The sequence below is a fragment of the Betta splendens genome, chromosome 2 (genome assembly GCF_900634795.4).
Source record: "Betta splendens chromosome 2, fBetSpl5.4, whole genome shotgun sequence".
Lineage (NCBI taxonomy): Eukaryota > Metazoa > Chordata > Actinopteri > Anabantiformes > Osphronemidae > Betta > Betta splendens.
This window is the reverse complement of record NC_040882.2, coordinates 28,482,351-28,507,575: the sequence shown is the minus strand read 5'-3', so window position 1 is coordinate 28,507,575 and position 25,225 is coordinate 28,482,351. Positions and strand designations below refer to the sequence as shown.

Below are 25,225 nucleotides of genomic sequence, written 5' to 3'. Positions count from 1 at the left end.
TCAGCTGTGGCTTATTTATCACAGTTACCATAGTAACAGTATAAATGAGATCTGAACAGCTGGTCTTATTGGAACAGTGAGGCATCTGTTTCGTTCTAGTTGGACAAACAGAATAAAGGCATGCCTGTTTTAAAGTTAAAATCGAATCTTTGGGCGTGTGGATGTTCCACTAAATGAGCTGATATTTGTGACTCCACACTGACACCTGCTCTCAGCAGCAGCACATTACACAGCGCATCATGCCTTTGTCCCTCCTCAGATTTGTTCTCTGACTGGTCTATGAAGCTGCACATAGAAACAAACACTGTAAACTGGTTTCAGGTTCTGAGCATCCTGTTATATAACTGGCGTCTATAACGTTCAACGGCTCATTAAGGAACAAACAGTGGGTTTAATAGACAAGTCCAGATGTTTTCATCCTACGCATCCTACGTTTTGCATTTCAATACAGGACTGTCTGTGTGTATGTCTAATCTCTGGAGTCAGATCATCTGTAATCTGAGTGTGAAACATACTGAGGTCCAACAGCTGCAGACACAGAAACATCTGGACTGAGCTTCACTGTCCCCATGTCCTCACTGGACTGAGAGAAATGAAGCCCAAAAGGACAAACGGCTTCTTCTTATGTCCTCTGGTTATTCCATCCGTGTGTCTTCTCCTCTTTGTGTCCTACTGTCCCTTATTCTCATGTACTCTTCTACTTCTGTCCTCCTGTCCTTCCATCCTCATGTCCTCTTGTCCTTGACACTTACAGCTTTTGGATTAAATCAGGAAGTGTTGGATTAATGCAGCGACAGACGATATGATGGATTAGAGACAGAAAAAGCACAACAGATTAATTCTGATTCGTTCCAGCTTTTACATCTGTCTCAAAGAGAAACATGACCGTGAGTCCAATACTACCAAAGTCAAATGAGTTGACCTTAGACATTTATACAAACAACCACAGAATCTCTCAGACGAGACCCAGTATCTTAGTTTGGTGTTTGTTGCTGTGACCAGTTCTGCATCTGGGGTTTCGCTGGGATGGATGCCTGCAGGATCACGTCCTTGACTCAGAACCAGGTTAAGGGGGGTTTCAGTGTTTGGGTACAAACCTTCAGGTCGGAGTTTGACGTCAGGAACCAAGTCAACATTCTAATCCAGCATGAGGGGATTAAACTGGATCCATCATCATCTGCCCTCAGTGTTTTGGTGTTTTGGAGCTGCAGGTTGTTTAATCCTGGTCATAGTTAGAACATGATATCTGCTCTGGGATGGGTGGGATTACAGCCATGGGATTAAAGGGAGGACGGCTGCAGCCGAGACACAGTCAGGACACAGACGGAGGGACGTTGCTGTGAACAGGTGAGACTCATCCAGACGTTTATTTTTTATTGGTCTGATCGTTGTAATCCTTCATAGATATTTAGTTTATACAATTAAACTCAGACATAAACAAATAAAGGCTGTACATTATTATTATTATTATTATTATTATTATTATTATTATTATTATTATTATTATTATTATTATTATTATTATTATTATTATTATTATTATTATTATTATTATTATTATCAACGCTCTGTTCAAAACATATTCATATTTTAATCATTTTATCATTTTTATTATAATTATCCTCATCTCTCTTCAGTAGCACCACAAATACTACAGGATCCAATAATGCATTATAGTAATATAAGTAATGTTGCTTTTAAAGAAAACAAATGTTTTTACTCCAGGAACCACATTACAGTTTTTATTGATCTGGATCCAATTTTTTGCATAAAAGGTAAATTTTAAAAAAACTACAAAGAAAACAAATAGCAACGGGCTCCAATGACAATCAGTGAACCACTGATTAACACTGAGATCAGTGTTTTGTATTTTGCTGTCCACTGTGTTATGACTGATTGGACGAGTTCATATACTTGGTTGCAAGTTGTGTTGTTTTAAAGCAAAATGAGCTTTCACTGCATGTTTTAAATGTTTTGATGCAGTTAAAGCCTTTTACAAACAAAGCGTGTAATTTTGACCTGTGTGTGAACTGTGGAGTTTCAGTAGACGGCTGCGTCAAAGCAATCAATAAGAACTGTGACATGATGTAATACCTAGGATACTTTGATGATGTAATAAATGTTTAATAACAACAGTAATAACAACGTAGCATCAGCGCTAATCTCCTCCGCTCGTTGCAGCCTCAGACATGTTCGCGGGTCGAGCCTCAGCGGCTGGAGCCGCTGTCGGACCGTCGCCGGCAGTGACGGGAGGAAAAGGTGGGAAGTTCTCAGTGGAGGAGCTGTACGGGTTCAACAAGAAGCCCAAGGTGAACAGAGGGAATTCTGGGAAACCGGACAAAAGCGACGCAAAGAAGGAAACCAAGGAGAAAGAGGAGTCGGTGCTGGCTTCCCAGATCCTGGAAGCTGCAAGGAGGCTGATGGAAAGACGGCGCCTCGAGATTTACCTGAAGGAGTGTGATGTCACCATGGAGCAGAGCCTCATGCCATACAGGTGAGACAGGTAATGTGCAGGTGAGACAGGTGATGTGCAGGTAAGACAGGTGACATACATGTGAGACAAGGGAGACAGGTGACGTGCAGGTGAGACAGGTGATGTAAAAGTGAGACAGGTGATGTATATGTGAGACAGGTGACGCGCAGGTGAGACAGGTGATGTGCAGGTGAGACAGGTGACATACATGTGAGACAAGGGAGACAAGTGACGTGCAGGTGAGAAGGGTGATGTAAAAGTGAGACAGGTGACGTGCAGGTGAGACAGGTGATGTAAAAGTGAGACAGGTGACGTGCAGGTGAGACAGGTGATGTAAAAGTGAGACAGGTGACGTGCAGGTGACGTGCAGATGAGACAGGTGATGTACAGGGGAGACAGGGGAGACGGGTGCCATATGAGTAAGACAGGTGATGTACAGGTAAGTCGGTGATGTGGAGGGGAGACAGGTGATGTACAGGTGAGACACGCAATGTACAGGTGAGACAGGTGACATGCAGGTAAGACAGGTGACGTACATGTGAGACAGGTGACGTACAAGTGAACTGTGACCGTTTGTAGCCCAATTCGACCAATTTGTCCATGGTGAGGGCGGAGGTGTGAGACGGCGCATCGTCATGGTGGAAGAGCACTTTTTTCTTCGCCAAATGGGGCCATTTTTTCTGCAATTTGGCGTCGAATCGGCCCAGTAATTCGGCATAGTATAGTCCTGTGACCCTTTTGCCCTTCTCCAGGTAGTCCATGTAGATCACACCGTGTGAGTCCCAGAAAACAGTGGCCATCGCCTTTCCTGTCGATAGGGCAGTCTTCGCCTTCTTCGGAGCACGTTCTCCGGATGAAGTCCATTGTTTGGACTGTTCCTTGGTCTCTGGTCTGTACCAGTGGATCCATGTTTCGTCGACAGTCACGAAACGATGCAAAAACTCCTTTGGATTGCGCTTAAACAGCGTCAAACACTGCTCTGAAGTGGTCTTACGGTTGCGCTTGTTGTCTGGAGTGCGCAAACGCGGCACCCATCGCGCCGACAGCTTTCTCATGTCCAACATTTCATGCAGGATACGACCCACGCGGTCTTTTGAGATGCAGACTGTCTCAGCTCATCTCACGCACCTTTAATCGGCGGTCTGCCAACACAAGGTCATGGATTTTTGTCACGTTAACCTCCGTGGTTTCGGAGGGCCTGGGCATGGCTCATCAAAAACCGATGTGCGACCACGTTGAAATTTGTTGGTCCAATTTTTGACGGTCGTCATCGAAGGAGAAGAGTCACCTGTGGTGGAAATTTTCCATAAAGAAGTAGATGAGAGAGAGTTGTCCTTTTGTGCGGTTTATTGAAATAATAAAGAAAATAAAAATAATGGGGAAAGAAATTTTCCATAAAGAAGTAGATGAGAGAGAGTTGTCCTTTTGTGCGGTTTATTGAAATAATAAAGAAAATAAAAATAATGGGGAAAGAAATTTTCCATAAAGAAGTAGATGAGAGAGAGTTGTCCTTTTGTGCGATTTATTGAAATAAAAATGAAAATAAAAATAATGGGGAAAGCAAATAAAAAGCATGGATGTTGATCGTGCACATCAACAAACCAAAAACCAGCTGGGAGATCAGTGCACACACCACGAAGGTGTGATGCAAAGAGCCCACAATCCTCAAGTTGCTTCTGCCTTTTAGCTTCTCTGTCCGACTAGGGTGGAATGTCTTTCTAACCCAATCAAATTACATGCACCATCTCCTCCCTGTCGCAGTGTGTGTGAAGATTTTTACATTCTCACACCTGCATCGCTGACGTCCAACTATCTGTGAGAAAGGAGCACCAAGTCTCAACAGATAGAGACACAACTCCCCGACCTTGGGTTTGGGAGCTAGAGTTGAGAGTCTATCAGGCAGAGACAACCATTGAACAATGTAGGTGAAATGTCAAATGCATACAGTAAGACAAAACATAAGATAAGTCATAAATCATATAATAACTGCATAGAAATAAGGAAGACACAATTTTTATAGAAATAAGGAAGACACAATTTTTCCCATAACATCACCGTACACAGCATCCAAGCGCACCGACTTTTCTCTTTTTCCATTTTTCTAAAATCCACGGACACGCCCACTTCTACACGCTGTCAAAATAAAAGTAGAGTAGTAGTAAAGTCTGATTCGGCTAAAATTTCATCAGTAGCAGTCGAAGAGAATGTACTACGCGAAAGAAAATTATTTTGTGATAGTGGCGCCATCGTGCGGTGAGACTACGTATTATCGGAACACCCCCGCATAAATAACAGAATAATTCTATAAGTAATGGTAATAAATATGCTCATAAAGTAAAAGCTGATGAGTTGAGTCAACAACAGCTCTGCTCTGTCTGAGCTCTGTGTCCTGTATAACTGCCATTAGTGACGACAAACCTGTGGCTTCAGGGGTTTTGTGGACCACACAAAGAGAGGAGGGCGGAGGAGAGTGGGGAGGGTCAAATACAGACCCGTAGAGAAACTGTGCCACTGCTCTGCAGCTTTAAGTCGCCTGAATTAAAATGATCAGATATTCAGCATTAGAGGGTTTGATTTAGCAGGTGGAGCAGGTGAAAATTTGATGATGATGATGATGATGATGATGATGATGATGATGATGATGATGATGATGATGATGATGATGATGATGATGATGAAGGTTTTATTTATATAGCACCAAATCTCAACAAGGTTATCTCAAGGCACTTTACAAAGTAAGGTTTTAAGACCTTACACAACTAAATCCGACAAATACCACATGCAGCAAGCCTTTAATTACAATTTGACAGCAACAATGGAGAGGAAAAACTCCCTCTCTAATGAGGAAGAAACCTCCAGCAGAACCAGGCTGGATGTGGGCGGCCATCTGCCTCGACCGGTTGGAGTGAGGGGAGAGAGAGAGAAAAGCACAGCAACAACAACAAGCAACAACAGAGCACAGACAGGACGGTTGGACCAGAGACTGGACACAGAATGGTTGGACTAGGGACTGGACTGGATACAGGCAGGATGGTTGGACCCGCAGTTGCACATCACAGACACATAGCTCTGAGTTTGATGATTCCTGTAGGTGAGGACTATCACAGGCTGGACTCTAATGTTGCTGCTTCCTGTTTTGTTTTGTTGTATTTTCGGTTTTGTCTGGTCATGTCTAGTTTTGTCAGTCACGTGATCTCACCAGCTGTTTTTTATCAGTCATTACTCGCCTTTGTCTCGTATTTAAGCACTTGTTGAGATTGTTGCTCATTCAACCGTGTCAACTCTCCAGTGTCTATCATTAAGTCCTGCTGTGTGTGCTCTATCTGTTTTTTTTGACCGTGCCTCCGTCTTGTCCCTGCCTGTACCTTTGCTGGAGTAGTTGGATTATCTGTGTACCGACCTTGGCCTGCCTGGCGATGTTCGTAATAAATCCACTAAAATCAAGATCTTTCTGTGCTGTGTGTTTGGGTCCTTCACCGTGTTAATCTGTGACAGAACAATCTGCCCAGACTCGGACCCAGCCAGCCTCCAGCTTGTGGATATTTTTGTTCAGATTTTTCTTGGTGCTTCGTGGAGACGTTTTGTTTTTACTATGGATTTCGCCTGGACCAACTTGTCTGAGTGCTGTGACAAGGACAGAATGGGGGAGAGAGAGAGCGGGGGAGAAGCACAACTACTGGAGAGAAAGAGACAAGGTTAAATAAACATGGAACAATGATGGGAGGTTATTGGACAAAAGAGGTAGAAGGAAACAGAGGACCTCAGTGTATAAATTAAGTCCCCCAGCAGTCTATGTCTATTGCAGCTTAACTAAGAGATGGTTCCTGTAACTAACAATAATTGCCAGTGACCTGAACCATCTCTAACTATAAGCTTTATCAAAAAGGAAGGTTTTAAGCCTGATCTTAGAGGTGGAGAATGTGTCAGCTTCTCGAACCTGAACAGGGAGCTGGTTACAGAGGAAAGGAGCTTGGAGCTAAAAGCTCTGCCCCCTGTTCTACATTTAAAGACTCTAGGAACCACAAGTAGCCCAGCGCTCTGAGGACGAAGTGTTTTGCTGGGAGCATAAGGAACTATGAGGTCTTTAAGATAAGAAGGAGCTTTAGCATTGACTACATTGTAGGTGAGTAGGAGAATTTTAAATTCTATCCTACATTTTACAGGCAGCCAGTGCAGAGAAGCTAATGTAGGAGAAATGTGATCTCTCTTTCTAAGCCCTGTCAGGACTCTGGCTGCAGCATTTTGAATAAGCTGTAGGCTTTTTAAGGAGCTGTTAGGACATCCTATGAGTAAGCAGTTACAGTAGTCCAGCCTAGAGGTAACAAATGCATGAATCAGTTTGTCTGCATCTCTCTCTGTGAGAAGATGCTTCTGATTTTAGCTATATTTCGAAGATGGAAGTAGGCGGTTTGGGAGATTTGTTTAATGTATGATGTAAAAGAGAAATCCTGGTTAAAGATGACACCAAGGTTCCTTACAGTAGAATCTGAAGCTAATTTTATGTCATCCAGCCTGGCTGAGCAGGAGGAGGAGGAGAACAACGACCAGGATACCTGTTCATAGGTAGGGTCTAGCTGGACAGAAGCTGTACAGACCCAATTAACAGCAGTTTTATCTCCTCCTATCCTCTGTAAACTGCTGTGTCAAAAACTCTGACCCTAAAAACACAACCGAACCACTGATCCAGGAACCAGGAACCAAGAACGAGGAGCCAGGAACCAGACAACTCTTTGTCAGGTTCTGTGATGTGAAGTAGCTGCTGGTTCGTCTGGGTTTGAGCCCACTGTTACTGGTGGTCAGGTCCAGTTCTGAAGCTGCAGTAACTTCAACCTGCAGACTAGCAAGTCCGGGGCTTGGCTGGAAAGGGTCAGGTCAGGGTCCGATGGTTCCTTGGCTCCATCGTGGAGCAGAGTCAAGGCTGGAGTGACTGTGATACTTGATCTAGTCACGTCACAGGACGGATCCACTGTTATCTAACATTCACTCTGGCTACTCTCTCTCTTTTGTCTGTCTGTCAAATGCTTGCTCGTCCCGTGTGCAGCTGAGCGGAGTGGGACTGGAGGGGGAGGGTAGAGGACGGACGCTCGCTTTGCTTCTTTCTTCATTCTCTCTGTGGCTTTCCTTCCGTCTTGTCTTTCCTCCTATGGATGGACGGCTGCTCTTCATCTCGCTTCTCGTCTTCCTCCGGTGGAATGGTGGTGGTCATGATGGGATGTTTTTCTCTGGAATAACAGAAAGTTGAGCGACTCAGCTCTGATTGGCTCACACAGACTTTAACTTCACTCATTAATTCTTCTGGGTGACCTCAGCAGCAGCAACATCTCCCACGTTATGTTGTGACACTGTGAAGTTTGTTGTCTAGATAAATCGTGTTATCGTAGCAACGGGGGGATGCAGGTCTCCATAGCCTGTAACGTGGGTGGGGGCGGCAGTGGAGGAGCGGGGGAGCATCCTCTGAAGGAGCGTCGACCAGTGGCCAACACCAGCGGCGGCCCCACCTGTCAGTCAAAGGTCAGGGCGGAGCCTCTGAACAGGAGCACTCTGCTAGGCCACGCCCACATGAAGGAGGCTCTCGGGCGCCATAGCAACATGAAGTACAGGTGAGACCAGACAGGTTGGATTTCCTGCTGTACCTGAACTCATTGTATGAGGCAGAGACATCTGAGCCTCACACATTCTCACACAGCCTCCTTCCACAGATACTGTAGTCGATTTGTTGTTCATTATTAATGCTCTGGTTCAGTGTTTGCTCATTTATCAGGACAGACTCGTTCTCCTGTTGATGCTGACATAAATGTTGACTGGGAGATGAATGTGACTACAGATGCATGATGGGACATTGCTGACCTTGATTTGGGCTCAGGGGCGATCGCACTGATGAGGCTCACTCTTCTGCTTCTGCTTCTGGGTCTTGGATGTTTAGAACCAACCAATGGTGACAGAACAGGACTGGTTTACTGTTCCAGACGTGACTCTGACTGGGTTAACTGGTCCAGATGTGCACAGATCCAGATGTCACATCAGGGCTCAGGCTCATCTTGTCACGGTGTGTCCGTGTCATGTTTAAAGCTGTAAATGACTGAGCTGTTTTTTATTTTTAGCTGTGTCAGATTCTGCTGCTTTCGTTACATTTCATGCAGTTTGTCCTTTGTTTTGTGTTGCTACTTCAAATCTCCTGTTTACTGATATATGGACCATCTTTGTGTGTTAATTACACCAGGTGGGTTGAGTGACCTTTGACCTTTGCAGCCAGTGACAGGTGTTAACTGTGTAGCGCAATCCATCCATCCATCCATCCATCCATCCATCCATCCATCCATCCATCCATCCATCCATCCATCCATCTTCATCCGCTTATCCAGGGCTGGGTCGCGGGGTCAGCAGTCTGAGCAGAGAGTTCCAGACTTCCTTCTCCCTGGACACTTACTCCAGCTCTTTCAGTGGGACCCCAAGACGTTCCTAGGCCAGCCGAGAGACGTAGTCTCTCCAGCGAGTCCTGGGTCTTCCTCGGGGCCTCCTACCGGTGGGACATGGACACACCTCCAGGGAGGCGTCCAGGAGGCATCCGAACCAGATGCCCGAGCCTCCTCAACTGGCTCTTCTTAATGTGGAGGAGCAGCGACTCTACTCCGAGCTCCTCCTGGGTGACAGAGCTCCTCACCTTATCTCTAAGGGAGCGCCCAGCCACCCTGCGGAGGAAGCTCATTTCAGCCGCTTGTATCCGTGACCTTGCCCTTTCGGTCATGACCCAAAGCTCATGACCATAGGTGAGGGAAGGAACGTAGATTGACCGGTAAACTGAGAGCTTTGCCTTTTGGCTCAGCTCCCTCTTCACCACGACGGACCGATACGCCAACTGCATTACTGCAGCCGCCGCATCAATCCGTCTGTCAATCTCAGGCTCCTTCCTTCCCTTACTCGTAAACAAGACCCCAACATACTTGAACTCCTCCACTTGGGGCAGAAACTGTCCTCCAACTTGGAGAGAGCTGCTTTTTGCAGATGATGTTGTACTGTTGGCTTCATCGGACCAAGACCGCCAGCGTGCACTGTATGAGCTGTCATACAGAACCAGGTCTCAGTGTCCAGACACTGGTTTCTGTATCAGGTCCAAACAACCCGGTTCTTCTTTAGCAATAAACTGATAGATCTAATTGTATTACAGGAATCTTGGGAAATCCGGGCTCAGAATTTCCTGCTTGGGACTGGGTGAGTACACACACACACACACACACACACACACACACACACACACACACACACACACACACACACACACACACACACACACACACACACACACACTATCACACATATCACTGCAAGAGAGTCAGTAATGTTCTTTTCTTTTTTCATAGGAACATGGGTGACATTTGGCTCCCAGATCACTGATGAGGTGTGTGTGTGTGTGTGTGTGTGTGTGTGTGTGTGTGTGTGTGTGTGTGTGTGTGTGTGTGTGTGTGTGTGTGTGTGTGCCTGCGTGCGTGCGTGTGTGTGTGTGATCACATTACATAAGTGTTACCAGCAATGTCTCTGTGTGTAGATGGCAGAGCGCTTACTGACTGTGGCCTACGACAGTGGAGTGAACTTATTCGACACTGCAGAGGTTTATGCCTCAGGGAGGTACTGTACTGTCTCTGAGCCTGTCTCACCTCTGAACCTGTCTCACCTCTCAGTTTGTCAGTTTCACACATTTCACCTATAACAATATTTGAGGACAGTGTCCTCATTTTTCTAAATGTTTGTATCAATGCTTCTTGTTGAAATTTTTTTTGAACTCAACTTAATTTTACCTTAGAAGAGATGGACTAACGCATGTCTGTGTCTCAGGGCCGAGACGACTCTGGGCAACATCCTGAAGAAAAAAGGATGGAGGTAAAGCAGCTGTGACCTCATGCACCTACATGAGAGCAGAGTGATCAGAATAGCATCAGAACACAAAGGGTTAAACCAGCAGCTATTAACCATCTGAACACAGGGTTAAACCAGTGACTGATCTGGGTCAGTCCTCCTGATCGGTGCTTTTGGAACAGACCAGCTGGACCCTCTGACCACAAATAAACCAGGCTGTTACTGTGACCCATGACTCAGCAGTTCTCATCCTTCACTCATGGTACGACTCTGCATCTCTCTGCAGGAGGTCCAGTTACGTGGTGACCACCAAGATCTATTGGGGAGGCCAGTGAGTGTTGGTCCACAGGCTGCTGAGCTGTGATGAGGTGAACACATGTGATGTGTGTTTTTGTTTGCAGAGCGGAAACAGAGCGAGGTCTGTCCAGAAAGCACATCATCGAAGGTAAACACTGTTTCCTACATTACCCAGAATTCACTCTAAACATGGTCTATAGGCGTGTGCCCAGTGTGCCAATAACCTCTGTTCAAGGTTGTGGATTCTGAGAAGCTCCGTCTCAACCTGGATCAGACACAAACACAGCAGTTACAGACAACATCAATATTTAGCCCAGACGGGCTCATTTGGTTCCACTCCCACTCAGCCTTTTAGCCTACAGACAGAACCACATCAGTTCCATCACCTTGGTCTCAGGCCCGGTCGTCTGGGCCCAGACTTGATTCTTGATCCTGGAGGAAACAGCCATAAATAATCTGAGCAGAAGCTTCGTTTAGCAGCTGCTCACAGGTCTTACTAGTCCAGGGCCCTCTGGCCCAGTCCTATCAGAACTGGACCCTACATGATCTAAGCTGTCCTTATTGTGGTGCAGGGCTGCGTGGGTCTCTGTCCCGGTTACAGCTGGACTACGTTGACATTGTGTTCGCCAACAGGAGCGACATCAACTCTCCCATGGAAGGTGAGAACACGGGTCACAGTGTGAGGCTTGTCAGGTTCATTCCTGCTCTGACTGTGTTCTGTTCCTCAGAGGTCGTTCGGGCCATGACCTTTGTGATCGACCAGGGCTTGGCCATGTACTGGGGGACGTCGCGTTGGAACGCTGTGGAGATTATGGTAGGACTCGCTACAGCAAAACCAGAACCAGAACCTAAGACCAGCTGCAGGTTCTGGTTAAGGCCTGTCGGCAGGTGGCTGGAGTCTCTTAGCTATCAATACTGTAGTATCACTATTGTCAGAGTTGGACAGAGAATTGGACCAGAACAGTCCTGTCAGCCTAATGGACTGGACAGGACTGTTCTTGCTGTTGGAGAGATGCTTCCTAGGTTTGGGTTTCCAGGTTTGTTCAGTTATGTTTGTGTTTGAGCCAAAGTATGTTGCCAGGAACAGGGGTTGGGTTGATTCATTTTGTATGTGGGCTGGCCAAGTTGGGAATCTGGAAAAGCAGGGAGAATCTGATTCAGGGCCGAGGGTCAAATGATCAGGTGCAAATGGTGAATGGGTTGTTAGCAGCACGGTTGAAGGTGGAGAATGGTTTTTACAAACTGGCCAATGTAGTGGGCGTTTTTTCTGAGTACTTGGGCCATAAATGATGTAATGTGCTCTATTCATAGAAATAATTTACTTGTGCACGGTAGTACTGGTCATTTATTTATTTTTTCAATTTATTTAGTTATTTATTTATTTATTTATTTTCCCCCATTTATTTTCATTATTATTATTATGATGATGATTATTATTATTTAAGACAAGATAACAAAAACCTTCAATAGTCTCACAATGGGGGACACAACAGCAAAGGACAGAGCAGAGAATACAGCGACAGAATAAAAGAAAAATAAATTTTGCACCGGTTTGCACAAATGTTGCATATTGTGTAAATATATAAATATATAATAAAGCACAGAGTTTGCACAAATATTGTATAGAGGAGAGATACAGTGAGTGAATGTAATGGGAGGTAGTTAGTGGTTCTGATTGTACAGTCTGACAGCAGCAGGTAGGAAGGATCTACGATATCTCTCCTTCACACAGCGAGGGTGGATCAGTCTGCTACTGAAGCTGCTCCAGAGCAGACAGTGAGTCCTCCAGTGGGTGAGAGACCTGGTCCATGATGGATGTCAGTTTAGCCAGGACCCTTCTCTCACCCACCTCCTGCACCGTGTCCAGAGTGCAGCCCAGGACAGAGCTGGACCTCTTGATGATCCTGTCCAGTCTCTTCCTGTCCCTCACTGTGATGCTGCTGCCCCAGCAGACCACACGTACAGGACGGCTGATGCCACCACAGAGTCATAGAAAGTCTTCAGGAGTGGCCCCCTCACTCCAAAAGACCGCAGTCTCCTGAGCAGGTAGAGTCTGCTCTGACCCTTCCTGTACAGTGCATCCGTGTTATGAGTCCAGTCCAGTTTATTGTTCAGATGCACTCCCAGGTACTTGTAAGAGTCCACTCTCTCAATGTCCCCTCCCTGGATGTGTATCGGTGGGATGACAGCAGGCTGCTGTCTGCGGAAATCCACCACCATCTCCTTCGTTTTCCCTGCATTGATCAGGAGGTGGTTCCGCTGGCACCAGTCCACAAAGTTCTGAGTGAGTCCTCTGTACTCTGCATCGTCATCATCGGTGATCAGTCCGACGATCGCAGAGTCATCAGAGAACTTCTGCAGAACACAGCTGTCCGTGTTGTGTCTGAAGTCTGACGTGTAGAGGGTGAAAAGGAAGGGGCCCAGTACAGTCCCCTGTGGGGCCCCCACACTGCAGGTCAGAGTGTCAGACACACAGTCCCTGGCTCTCACAAACTGAGGCCTGTTTGTGAGATAGTCCATAATCCACTCTGTCAGATGAAGGTCCACACCAGCCTCCTCCAGTTTGTGTTTCAGAAGCACCGGCTGGATGGTGTTGAAGGCACTGGAGAAGTCAAAGAACATGATCCTCACAGTGCTGCCGGGCTTCTCTAGGTGGGAAAGGGCTCGATGTAGGAGGAAGATGACAGCGTCGTCTACTCCTATGCCGTGTCGGTAGGCGAACTGCAGCGGGTCCAGGTAGGTTCCCACTGCAGAGCGGAGGTGACCCAGGACCAGTCTCTCCAGTGTCTTCATCAGGTGTGATGTCAGAGCCACTGGTCTGAAGCTGCTGGGGTCTTTGGCGTGCGGTGCCTTGGTACTGGTACCACGCAGGAGGTCTTCCAGACCTTTCCTTGCTTGGTCAAACCTATTGAAGTGTGAGTTCAGGTCGTTGACCCAGCTCAGGTCCCCCTCAGCCTGTGGGTGTGGAGCTTTGAAGCCAGGGATGGTTTTCAGGCTTCTCCCCTGATTTAAATGCTCTCTTCTTCTCCTTTAGCAGAGCTTTAGTATCAGAGGTGACCCACGGCTTGTTGTTGGTGAAACACCGAACCCGCCTGGTGGGAACGGTGTTTTCACAGCAGAAGTTTATGTAGTCCGTTACACAGTCTGTCAGTTTTGTGCCAAAATGAACAAAACTATAAAGAAAAATAGGATATATCCTGTAACTGTTTAATGGTTGAGGAATTATTTACAAAGACAGCAATTCCAGTCCAGTCTTCAGTTGTTGCTTTCTTAAGTGTGTTTTTATCTATTTGTAAGCACTGTGCATGAAACCACCTGCAACAGCCGTCACAGTGTATCTGTAAAAGGGCACATTAATGACCAATTTATAGCACCTGAATGAAATCGTTATTTGTTCTTATGAAACCATTTCCCATGTCTGGAGTTTGTTTTATCTAAGTTATTGCCGTCTTTGTTCTTGCACATTGTAATATTTAGTTTTAAACACTAAAATGTAAATACAAAATGTATATAACCAAATATTCAGGATTAGATTTAATGCAATTATTCTCTGTAAGGGCCATATTAGAGAATAACATGGTACTACTAAAATCCTAAACTATACAGTAAAAGTACACAGATCTTTGTGGGGCGATAGTACACCTCTAGCAGAACAAGGGGAAAGTGGTCTGGGCCTGGAACTATGCACCTGTCACGGAACGGCAGATGAACGGACCCACATGCACAGCGAGGACTCGGTAGACAGTGGATATAGTTAAGAAAGTCTTTAATGACAGAATCCAGGTCACAAAACGGTCCAGGTCATTCACGGAGTAGCAACACCATAGGGCTCAGGCAAAATCGGGTCCGAGGACAGGCGGGAGTCAAAACCAGAAAGGGCTCAGATCACAGGAACAGAATCGGCGGGCGTAGACAGGTCCAGAAACGAGCAGAGTTCAGTAACAGAGAGACTTACGAGGGTGGTCAGGATCAGACGAGAAGCAAAGATCAAAAACGTAACAGGGTCGATAACGGGGTAAGCTGAACAAGACGAATGCTGGAGCGTGAGAACAATGAATCAGTAAACAACGATCTGGCAAATGATGACGGTGACAGGTGGTGCTTAAATGTCCGGGGAGTAATGATGAATGAAAAACAGGTGCGTGAACTGAAAACCGGAGGTAAGGTTAGCGTGAGTGTGATGGACTGGTAAACCGGAAACTATCAAACTAAAACAGGAAGCGGAAACTGGAACCCAAAACATGATGATGAGACAGAACAACAAAGTGCCTTCAAAATAAAACTAAAAACAGAGCCGGAACCTGACAGTACCCCTCCCCCTAGGGCGTCTTCCACGGCGCCCACGGAAGCCCCCCTCCCCAAACCAGGGCGGGCGGAGGGTGGTCACAGGAGGAGGGACCGAATCCCCCTCCCGCAAGGCAAACAAGCGGGGTGGGCGGAGGGAGGACTGGAGGAGGGTCAAAACGAGAGTCCAGGGGTCCCTCACAAGGGTGGTGGCAGGAGAGTCCACCACGACGGCTGGCGAGGTCCGGGAGAGCAGAGCTGAGTCCAGCCCCCTCCCCGACGGAGATGCTCCGGGGATCCCAGTATCGCGGCGGACGACGACGGCAGAGACCGCGCCATCGTCGCGGCAGGAGGGGACGTACCCCAGGCGAACGGCCGTGGCGGTGGCGGAGTCGAGGCGGACGGCGCCGGAGGAGGCAGCGCCATCCAATCACCAGGAGAAGCCGAGGGCGAGGCCACCAGTCCGGCAGCCGAGACCAGGACGAGGCAGGAACCAGCGGCGTCCTCCTTGGACCACCGTGACGAGGAACCGATGCAGGTGCGGCCAGAACCGGGCCGCCAGGAACCGATGCAGGTGCGGCCGGAGCCGAGCCGCCAGGAACAGATGCAGGTGCGGCCGGAGCCGGGCCGCCAGGAACAGATGCAGGTGCGGCCGGAGCCGGGCCGCCAGGAACAGATGCAGGTGCGGCCGGAGCCGGGCCGCCAGGAACCGATGCCGGTGCAGCGGGAGCTGCGACGGGAACGACCCCCTCCTGGAGGTCCGCCGGGACTGCGACGGGCGCGACCCCCTCCTGGGGGTCCGCCGGGACTGCGACGGGCGCGACCCCCTCCTGGGGGTCCGCCGGGACTGCGACGGGCGCGACCCCCTCCTGGGGGTCGACAGGAACTACGACGGGCGCGACCCCCTCCTGGAGGTCGACAGGAACTACGACGGGCGCGACCCCCTCCTGGAGGTCGACAGGAACTACGACGGGCGCGACCCCCTCCTGGAGGTCCGCCGGGACTGCGACGGGCGCGACCCCCTCCTGGAGGTCCGCCGGGACTGCGACGGGCGCGACCCCCTCCTGGAGGTCCGCCGGGACTGCGACGGGCGCGACCCCCTCCTGGAGGTCCGCCGGGACTGCGACGGGCGCGACCCCCTCCTGGAGGTCCGCCGGGACTGCGACGGGCGCGACCCCCCTCCTGGAGGTCCGCCGGGACTGCGACGGGCGCGACCCCCTCCTGGAGGTCCGCCGGGACTGCGACGGGCGCGACCCCCTCCTGGAGGTCCGCCGGGACTGCGACGGGCGCGACCCCCTCCTGGAGGTGCGCCGGGACTGCGACGGGCGCGACCCCCTCCTGGAGGTGCGCCGGGACTGCGACGGGCGCGACCCCCTCCTGGAGGTGCGCGGGAACTGCAGCTGGCGCGACCTCCTCCTGGAGGTGCGCGGGAACTGCAGCTGGCGCGACCTCCTCCTGGAGGTGCGCGGGAACTGCAGCTGGCGCGACCTCCTCCTGGAGGTGCGCGGGGACTGCAGCTGGCGCGACCCCCTCCTGGAGGTCCGCCGGGACTGCGGCTGGCGCGACCTCCTCCTGGAGGTGCGCCGGGACTGCGGCTGGCGCAACCTCCTCCTGGAGGTGCGCAGGAACTGCGGCTGGCGCAACCTCCTCCTGGAGGTGCGCAGGAACTGCGGCTGGCGCAACCTCCTCCTGGAGGTGCGCAGGAACTGCGGCTGGCGCAACCTCCTCCTGGAGGTGCGCAGGAACTGCGACTGGCGCGACCTCCTCCTGGAGGTGCGCAGGAACTGCGACTAGCGCGACCTCCTCCTGGAGGTGCGCAGGAACTGCGACTAGCGCGACCTCCTCCTGGAGGTGCGCAGGAACTGCGGCTAGCGCGACCTCCTCCTGGGGGTGCGCAGGAACTGCGGCTAGCGCGACCTCCTCCTGGAGGTGCGCAGGAACTGCGACTGGCGCGACCTCCTCCTGGAGGTGCGCAGGAACTGCAGGTGCTGCCTCCTCCTGGAGGCCGGCGGGCGCTGCGGCTCCAAGGGTGACGGGGACTGGAACGACCGCTACAGGGCCGACGGGAACGGGGTCAGAGACAGGGGTGACCTCTACTTGGCCTACGGGAATGCCCTCTACCTGGCCTACGGGAACGCCCTCTACTGGGCCTACGGGAACGCCCTCTACTGGGCCTACGGGAACGCCCTCTACTTGGCCTACGGGAACGCCCTCTACTTGGCCTACGGGAACGCCCTCTACTTGGCCTACGGGAACGCCCTCTACTTGGCCTACGGGAACGCCCTCAACTTGGTCGACAGGGACAGGAACTGGAACGACCTCAACTTGGTCGACAGGGACAGGAACTGGAACGACCTCAACATGGCCGACAGGAACAGGAACTGGAACGACCTCAACTTGGTCGACAAGAACTGGAACGACCTCAACATGGCCGACAGGAACTGGAACGACCTCAACATGGCCGACAGGAACTGGAACGACCTCAACATGGCCGACAGGGACTGGAACGGCATCTACTTGGCCGACAGGGACTGGAACGGCATCTACTTGGCCGACAGGGACTGGAACGGCATCTACTTGGCCGACAGGGACTGGAACGGCATCTACTTGGCCGACAGGGACTGGAACGGCATCTACTTGGCCGACAGGGACTGGAACGGCATCTACTTGGCCGACAGGGACGGGAACGGCATCTACTTGGCCGACAGGGACGGGAACGGCATCTACTCTGGAGCTGGCATGGCTACTTGCCGCTGCCGAGCTCGACGGAGCAGACGTCGGGCCTGATCGGGTGTGCATAGCACCTGTACGACAGGTGGTGCCCTCTGGTTGGGACACGACCTGCGCGTGACCGGACTGAACTGGAACCTGGACAGGAACGTGACCCGACTGAACTGGAGACTGGACAGGAACGTGACCCGACTGAACTGGAGACTGGACAGGAACGTGACCCGGCTGAACTGGAGACTGGACAGGAACGTGACCCGGCTGGACTGGAGACTGGACAGCTCGCGGCTGGACTGGAGACTGGACAGCTCGCGGCTGGACTGGAGACTGGACAGCTCGCGGCTGGACTGGAGACTGGACAGCTCGCGGCTGGACTGGAGACTGAACAGCTCGCGGCTGGACTGGAGACTGAACAGCTCGCGACTGGACTGGAGACTGAACTGGGCTCGGCTGGACTGGGCTCGACTGGACTGGGCTCGGCTGGACTGGGCTCGACTGGACTGGGCTCGACTGGACTGGGCTCGACTGGACTGGGCTCGACTGGACTGGGCTCGACTGGACTGGAGACTGAACAGGGCTCGACTGGACTGGAGACTGAACAGGGCTCGACTGGACTGGAGACTGAACAGGGCTCGACTGGACTGGAGACTGAACAGGGCTCGACTGGACTGGAGACTGAACTGGGCTCGACTGGACTGGAGACTGAACTGGGCTCGACTGGACTGGAGACTGAACTGGGCTCGACTGGACTGGAGACTGAACTGGGCTCGACTGGACTGGAACGTGGACTAGACTCGACTGAACTGAGACCTGAACTGGGCTCGACTGGACTGGACTCGACTGGACTGGGGCTGGAACCTGAACGTGACAGGGCTGCACTAGAGCGTGAGCGTGGCGAGGCTGAACGGCGACTGGAGCCTGAGCGGAGCATGACTGAACTGGGGACTGGGCAAAACACGACTGAGCTGGGGACTGGGCAAAACACGACTGAGCTGGGGACTGGGCAAAACACGACTGAGCTGGGGACTGAACAGCTCGCGTCTGAACTGGAGACGGGGAACCGCATGAATGCAGGGAATCCTCCCAGCGGAACAAACATGGAGCTGGGCAGGTTGATGCAGACACAACGGTCCGACGGGGCGGGGAGAAGGAAACCGAAACCTTTGGCGGTGCAACCGGCGCTGGCGTGGTGCGGAGCGCGTCGCTTAGTTCATCAGACCTAGCGCACAGCCGCTCATAGAGGCGACGAACACTGGGGCGCTCTAACACACTGTCATCGTCCTCCAGCGTCAATATCGCCACCTCCACGGCGCTGCGCTGGTTCTTCGGGGTAACCGCCCGTCGGTAATCCTCCGCGAGGATCTTAAAATAAACTCGTAGCTCGCTAGGTAGCTCGGCACAGGTGAACTCCATGCTCCCTCGGGTGGATTATACTCGCCGTTCAAAAAAAAAGGAGCGAGAAAAACAGTCACTGACCTGACCGGAGGCTGAGTGCTGGCTGGGTCCAAGTCTGGCCAGATCGTTCTGTCACGGAACGGCAGATGAACGGACCCACATGCACAGCGAGGACTCGGTAGACAGTGGATATAGTTAAGAAAGTCTTTAATGACAGAATCCAGGTCACAAAACGGTCCAGGTCATTCACGGAGTAGCAACACCATAGGGCTCAGGCAAAATCGGGTCCGAGGACAGGCGGGAGTCAAAACCAGAAAGGGCTCAGATCACAGGAACAGAATCGGCGGGCGTAGACAGGTCCAGAAACGAGCAGAGTTCAGTAACAGAGAGACTTACGAGGGTGGTCAGGATCAGACGAGAAGCAAAGATCAAAAACGTAACAGGGTCGATAACGGGGTAAGCTGAACAAGACGAATGCTGGAGCGTGAGAACAATGAATCAGTAAACAACGATCTGGCAAATGATGACGGTGACAGGTGGTGCTTAAATGTCCGGGGAGTAATGATGAATGAAAAACAGGTGCGTGAACTGAAAACCGGAGGTAAGGTTAGCGTGAGTGTGATGGACTGGTAAACCGGAAACTATCAAACTAAAACAGGAAGCGGAAACTGGAACCCAAAACATGATGATGAGACAGAACAACAAAGTGCCTTCAAAATAAAACTAAAAACAGAGCCGGAACCTGACAGCACCAAAGTCAAGTTATTGATCATTAAAGTTGACTGTATGGCCCATACAGTATTACAGTATTACCTGGTATATTTGAATACTAATAAATCCTAAACTATACAGTAAACATACACAGATCTTTGTGTGGTGATAGTACACCTCTAGTAGAACAAGAGGAAAGTGGTCTGAGCCTGGAACTATGCACCAAAAGTCAAGTTATTAATGATTAAAGTTGACTGTATTACAGTATGACATGGTAGTTTTGAATACTAATAAATTCTAAACTATACAGTAAAAATACACAGATCTTTGTGTGGTGATAGTACACATCTAGCCAAAATAGGAGAAAGTGGTCTGGGCCTGGAACCTTGCACCAACGTTAAGTTATTGATCATTAAAGTTGAATATATGGCCCATACAGTTACAGTATGACCTGGTAGTTTTGAATACTAATAAATCCTAAACTATACAGTAAAAATACACAGATCTTTGTGTGGTGATAGTACACCTCTAGTAGAACAAGGAGAAAGTGGTCTGAGCTTGGAACTATGCACCAAAGTCAAGTTATTAATTATAAAAGTTGACTGTATTGCAGTATGACATGGTAGTTTTAAATACTAATAAATCCTAAACTTTACAGTAAAAATACACAGATCTTTGTGGGGTGATAGTGCATCTCTAGCAGAACAAGGGGAACGTGGTCTGGGCCTGGAACTATGCACCACAGTTAAGTTATTAATTATAAAAGTTTTACAGTATGACATGGTAGTTTTAAATACTAATAAATGCTTAATTTTACAGTAAAAGCACACAGATCTTTATTAGGCGACAGTTTTTCTATATATGCAATATTTTGTTTCGTAGTTTTCCATATTTTAAACAAACCGACGTCTCGTTTTTAAAAGAGGAAGTCGCGACGAGCGTGTTTTGTGCTCTGCTGTAAAGCGCGTAATACGGGCGCAAGACGTTTTTGAAACGCGGCTGAACGGCGGATGAACGAACGACGGCTCATTTGACCGCAGTTCCTGACTTCCAGCTGGTGCCGCGTGAGCGTCGCGCGCTCGCCCGTCTCGTTGGGGAGAGATCACACTTTTCCCATGATGACGTTGGGGACAGCGGGTCTGAAGCGTCTCGTCTCGGCGGCGCCCACGCAGGGTCTTCACTAGCAGCTCGGCGGGGGTCTCGTGTCTGTCTCTGGGCAGAACTGCGGCGCTGCGCAGCGCGACCAGCGGCTCCACGGTGTAAACAATGCGCCCCGACGCACATCGTAGCGTCTTAAACAGCGTTTATACTGCGACAAACTTAGAAAAACTATATAAAAGCTGTGTACAGGTTATGTACAATAATGCAACTAACAAAGAAATAGAAAAAATCAACTTAAATAAGCGAAGAATGTAATAAATAGAAGTAAGAGGACAGGAGCTGATGTGACCAGCAGCTCGACCGGCGCCAGAGGAAAAAAATATATTATTACTTAATTAATTAAATACATGTATTTATTTATTATTATTAATTAAATAATTGTAGCGGACTGTTTAAGGTCTTTATGTGCGAATGTACTTGTGCTCTGTTTGTGTGTAGCATGCTTTTTGTCCTTTTGTCTTTTGGGGTTTGCCATACTCTGGCAAGGGACATGCGCACTGCGTACAGTTGAGCGCGGGAATCTCTCTCTCTGTTGGTATGCCCGCTGGAATAAAGTGAAGAAGACCGAAACTGCAACGTGTCGTCTTATCTATGAATGTATAGTTTAGCCCACGTACGATACTCGGCTACACAATTAATTGATTAATTAATTTATTATTAATTAATTGGCTACAGGATGATAAAATTTGAGTTAGTTTAGTTTGAGTTGTTTTTTAAATAAAGGATTTTTAAAAATTCCTCTTTTTGTCTCTCCCTCTCCCTGTCTCACCCTCTTCCTGTCTCACCCTTCTCTCCAAAAGGAGGCTTACTCCATCGCTCGTCAGTTCAACCTGGTTCCTCCAGTGTGTGAACAGGCCGAGTATCATTATTTCCAGAGAGACAAGGTGGAACTGCACCTGCCAGAACTCTACCACAAGATCGGTACCACAGTACTACATAAAGTATCACAGAGTACTACACACAGTACTCACTGTACTACAGTGTTAGTGGTGTCAGCCTCTGAGACCCTGGTTGCTTAGTCATTTCTAAGGTGGACACATTAAAAACACACCAAGCTAAGCTACGGTCATTAGCTTAGCTTAACTATCATACCACTTCTCTGCGTCTGTAACAGTGACCTGTAAATGTAACTATGTTAACCATAGTCAACCAACACTAGTCATAATCTCTGTTACATTATGTTAGGATTCTTCATATAGACACTACATTTATTTGTCAGCTAGTGATAAAACATCTGGTTGCATTTGGGCCTGTTAAATGCAACACTAACAGTTTCCACCTGCCTGTGGTCTCAATGCTAAGCTACGCTGGGCCAGCTGAATCAGTACCAGAACTGATGGGTGGTACTGCTCAAAAAACAGTTGGGATGAGTGAGGTGGTTCAACATAAGGTCTGCTGATCTCTCAGGGGTCGGAGCCATGACCTGGTCGCCGTTAGCCTGCGGTCTGCTGACAGGAAAGTACAATGAGGGTGTCCCAGAGAGGTCCAGGGCTGCCATGAAGGTACGAGTGCACAAAAAAAACCTCAGAAATACACAGAAATATACAGAAGTACACAGAAATTCAAGTTAAAATAGATACACCTAAATATATATTGAAGTAAAACACAAGATCAGTAAACACTTCGTTAGATATACACATTAACTACCCAAAGGTAGTTGTGGAAATACACTGTAGTACACAGGACATTACTCAAGCATCATCCATCTCTGTCGGGATGAGACAGCATCTGTTACCATGGTGATTAATGCTCGAGGAAAACTGTTTCATTTCGTTTATGCTGTTAGTCGTAGAAACTAAGCGTGTGTGTGTGTTTTCAGGGCTACTCTTGGCTGAAAGAGCGTCTCTGCAGCGAAGAGGGGAAGAAGCAGCTTAGTAAAATCAAAGACCTCCACCTGCTGGCGGACAGAATGAATTGCACTCTGGCTCAGCTCGCTATAGGTACTACACCTGTCTGTCTGGCCCTGTCTATCTGTATATGTCTGCCTGCACCTGTGTGTCTGTCTGTCTGTATTCATTCTCACTGAGCTGAAGGAAACCAGAACAAGTCAAGTCAGTAGCACCTCGTTTCAGCCTTGTGCATTAAATTGTTGAGGTGATTTTCACAGCAGGCCAGTAAATACTGGTGAGCTGTGACACCGAATGACCACTTTATTAGGAACACGTATGTTTGCGTAGCTGTGATCATACCTGATCATTCTGACCTTCTGTCCCATCTCCTATCAGCATGGTGTCTTCGCAGTGAAGGCGTCAGCTCAGTTCTGCTCGGCGTCTCCAATACAGACCAGCTGCTGGAGAACCTGGGTTCCCTCAGGGTAAAACACTCCAACAGTTCATTAGTTCATCAGTGGTGGTTGTTCTTCCCAGCGCTGCTCAACTCTGACTATTTCCTGTTTCTGGTCTCAGGTTCTGACCCAGCTAACTCCGCCCCTTGTTGCTGAGATGGACACGTTGCTTGGCAACAAGCCGCGAAACCCCAAGAAGGTGGTGAGGAGCTGAAGACGAACATTAAACTTCCATTCAGAAAACACTGACTGAAGGACGCTGTATACCTCTCGTCCTCTCTGTTGTTATGGAGATGATGGAGATGTTCATCACATATTTGTCCCTCAACATGTGGAGGCTCTGGTGACTGAGGTGATGTTGGCTGAGATCACACAAAGATCACAGCTGGTTAACATGAGTCTGACTCTGTTGTCAGGGTAACAGCAGCTTAATATCAATGACTTTTAACCGCAACATATCAGATAAAGTTTATCTACTGTATCATTATTCCCACATCTGGGGAAAGAAAAGCACAAGAGCACCGGAACCAAACCTCTGAGGTTACGGTTCTGATGGTTCCACACTGGACCCAGATACGGAGTTTTAACAATTATCTGCACTGAAGTACTTAAAAGAAAGACTGAATACAATAAAACAGGACTTAGTTTTAAGTGATGAATATTTTAGGGTGCTGGATGCACAAACATCACATCACAGATTTAATGCCAAGGTTGTAAAATTGAAAATTTAGACAAAACCACTGGACTTTTCAGTTCTGGATTTTACAAGATCCAAAAGTAACAAATAATTGGGTTTTGGTGTTGGATGGTTCAGTTTAGCAGTGAGGGTCCTAATTTTTATCATCTGTCTGAACTTGTCCAGATTCAAAAGGCATTAACATGTTTGTTATCCAACAGGTTCATTAACCTCATCAAAGTTTAGCTTTTCTAAATAATTTGCTTAACAATCAGCTGCCAATAAACAGATGAAGTCATTAATGTGATGTTCATTTGATTAAAACACATCGATCAGTGCAGAAATGTCTGAGACAAACTATGAAACTGGAAGATGACAGAACTGAGCTTCAAGTGGTTCTACAAAGTAAGAGTGGGCTTTTAGTGTGATATGAGAGGACAAACAATCAAATATTGTGCATCACTGATGTTAAGCGCTTGAGGCTCAGAGGCTGTGCATAAAAATGACATACAATTATGAAACGGTCATGACTTTAGTTTAGAAACAGGAAATCAATCATGTCAATAATTTATCTTACGTTGGTCCGGTTTATTGTTTAGTCCACACGTACACACTTACATTTCAAAATAAGAGTCATCCCTTCCTCAGAGCTTGTGGTCTGGAAGAGCAGACACAAGTCAGGTGTTTGTCTGTGAGATCCTGGACTCTTCTCCGCACCCCAAGATTATGAAAAAAAACAGATGTGAAATGTGAAAATGAGTTTTTGCCACTGGCATGAATAGTATTTGTCGGTCGGTCGGTCATGGTTTGGTTCTTCTCAGTGGTCAAAGTATAAATAAGTAAAGACTGATGACTAACATGTTAAAATAACACAACACAATAATAAAATGACATTTAACAGAGTTGTCGTAAAACAACCGAGTCACGTCTCAACACAGACGGTTCTGATCAGGCAGGTCCTTGGGTTTCTGGGCCTTTTCCTTTGTTTAACATTCCTGCTCCTCTTGATGATAATAAAGTTGATATCATTGAATTTGATGATGTGCTGTTAAATACCATTTCAAAGTGAAGCTTTTTCCACATTGTTAACAGCTGGATGGCTTCTCTCTGGCTTTGCACCCTGACTACATGACAGAAATGTCTCAGAACAGAGGATGAGACAAGATCATGACCTGACGCTGAGTTGTTCAGTTGAACCACTGGCACTAAAACCGACTAAACTCACCTTCAGTTTTTAACACTTTACAGCTTCCCTACACATGAGTTAGTACTGATAGAATAGGTGCTGGCTCCTCAGACACAGACCATCTGCTCCTCCTTCGGTCGTCCCTGTTTTCCCAATAGGTCTGTTTTTTACTTCACACTT

General features: G+C 48.5%; 1 protein-coding gene across 7 annotated transcripts; it reads left to right on the top strand.

The window, feature by feature from the left end:
- Positions 1–49: 49 nt before the first annotated feature.
- On the top strand, positions 50–24,161 carry LOC114843515 (voltage-gated potassium channel subunit beta-3-like). Of its 7 annotated transcripts, XM_055503286.1 has the most exons (15): positions 50–1,347; positions 2,182–2,494; positions 9,639–9,682; positions 9,832–9,869; positions 10,017–10,096; positions 10,304–10,348; positions 10,611–10,655; positions 10,726–10,769; positions 11,194–11,280; positions 11,350–11,435; positions 21,700–21,820; positions 22,307–22,401; positions 22,719–22,839; positions 23,125–23,213; positions 23,305–24,161. In XM_055503286.1, the coding sequence occupies exons 2-15, from the start codon at positions 2,190–2,192 to the stop codon at positions 23,395–23,397; spliced, it is 1,293 nt and encodes a 430-aa protein (XP_055359261.1). In that variant the 5' UTR covers positions 50–1,347; positions 2,182–2,189; the 3' UTR covers positions 23,398–24,161. The 7 variants fall into 7 exon arrangements, with proteins under 7 accessions (XP_055359261.1, XP_028985968.1, XP_055359264.1 ...); XM_029130135.3 differs by having other exon boundaries at positions 11,194–11,435; XM_055503289.1 differs by lacking the exon at positions 50–1,347 and adding an exon at positions 6,985–8,073 and having other exon boundaries at positions 2,352–6,596; positions 11,194–11,435.
- Positions 24,162–25,225: the final 1,064 nt, after the last annotated feature.

Coding starts and splice junctions, on each gene's coding strand:
- LOC114843515 (XM_029130135.3), top strand. CDS start 2,190: ATGTTCGCGGGTCGAGCCTCAGCGGCTGGAGCCGCTGTCGGACCGTCG. Junction 10,656..10,725: donor AAGATCTATTGGGGAGGCCA/GTGAGTGTTGGT, acceptor TTTTGTTTGCAG/AGCGGAAACAGAGCGAGGTC. Junction 21,821..22,306: donor AGAACTCTACCACAAGATCG/GTACCACAGTAC, acceptor CTGATCTCTCAG/GGGTCGGAGCCATGACCTGG.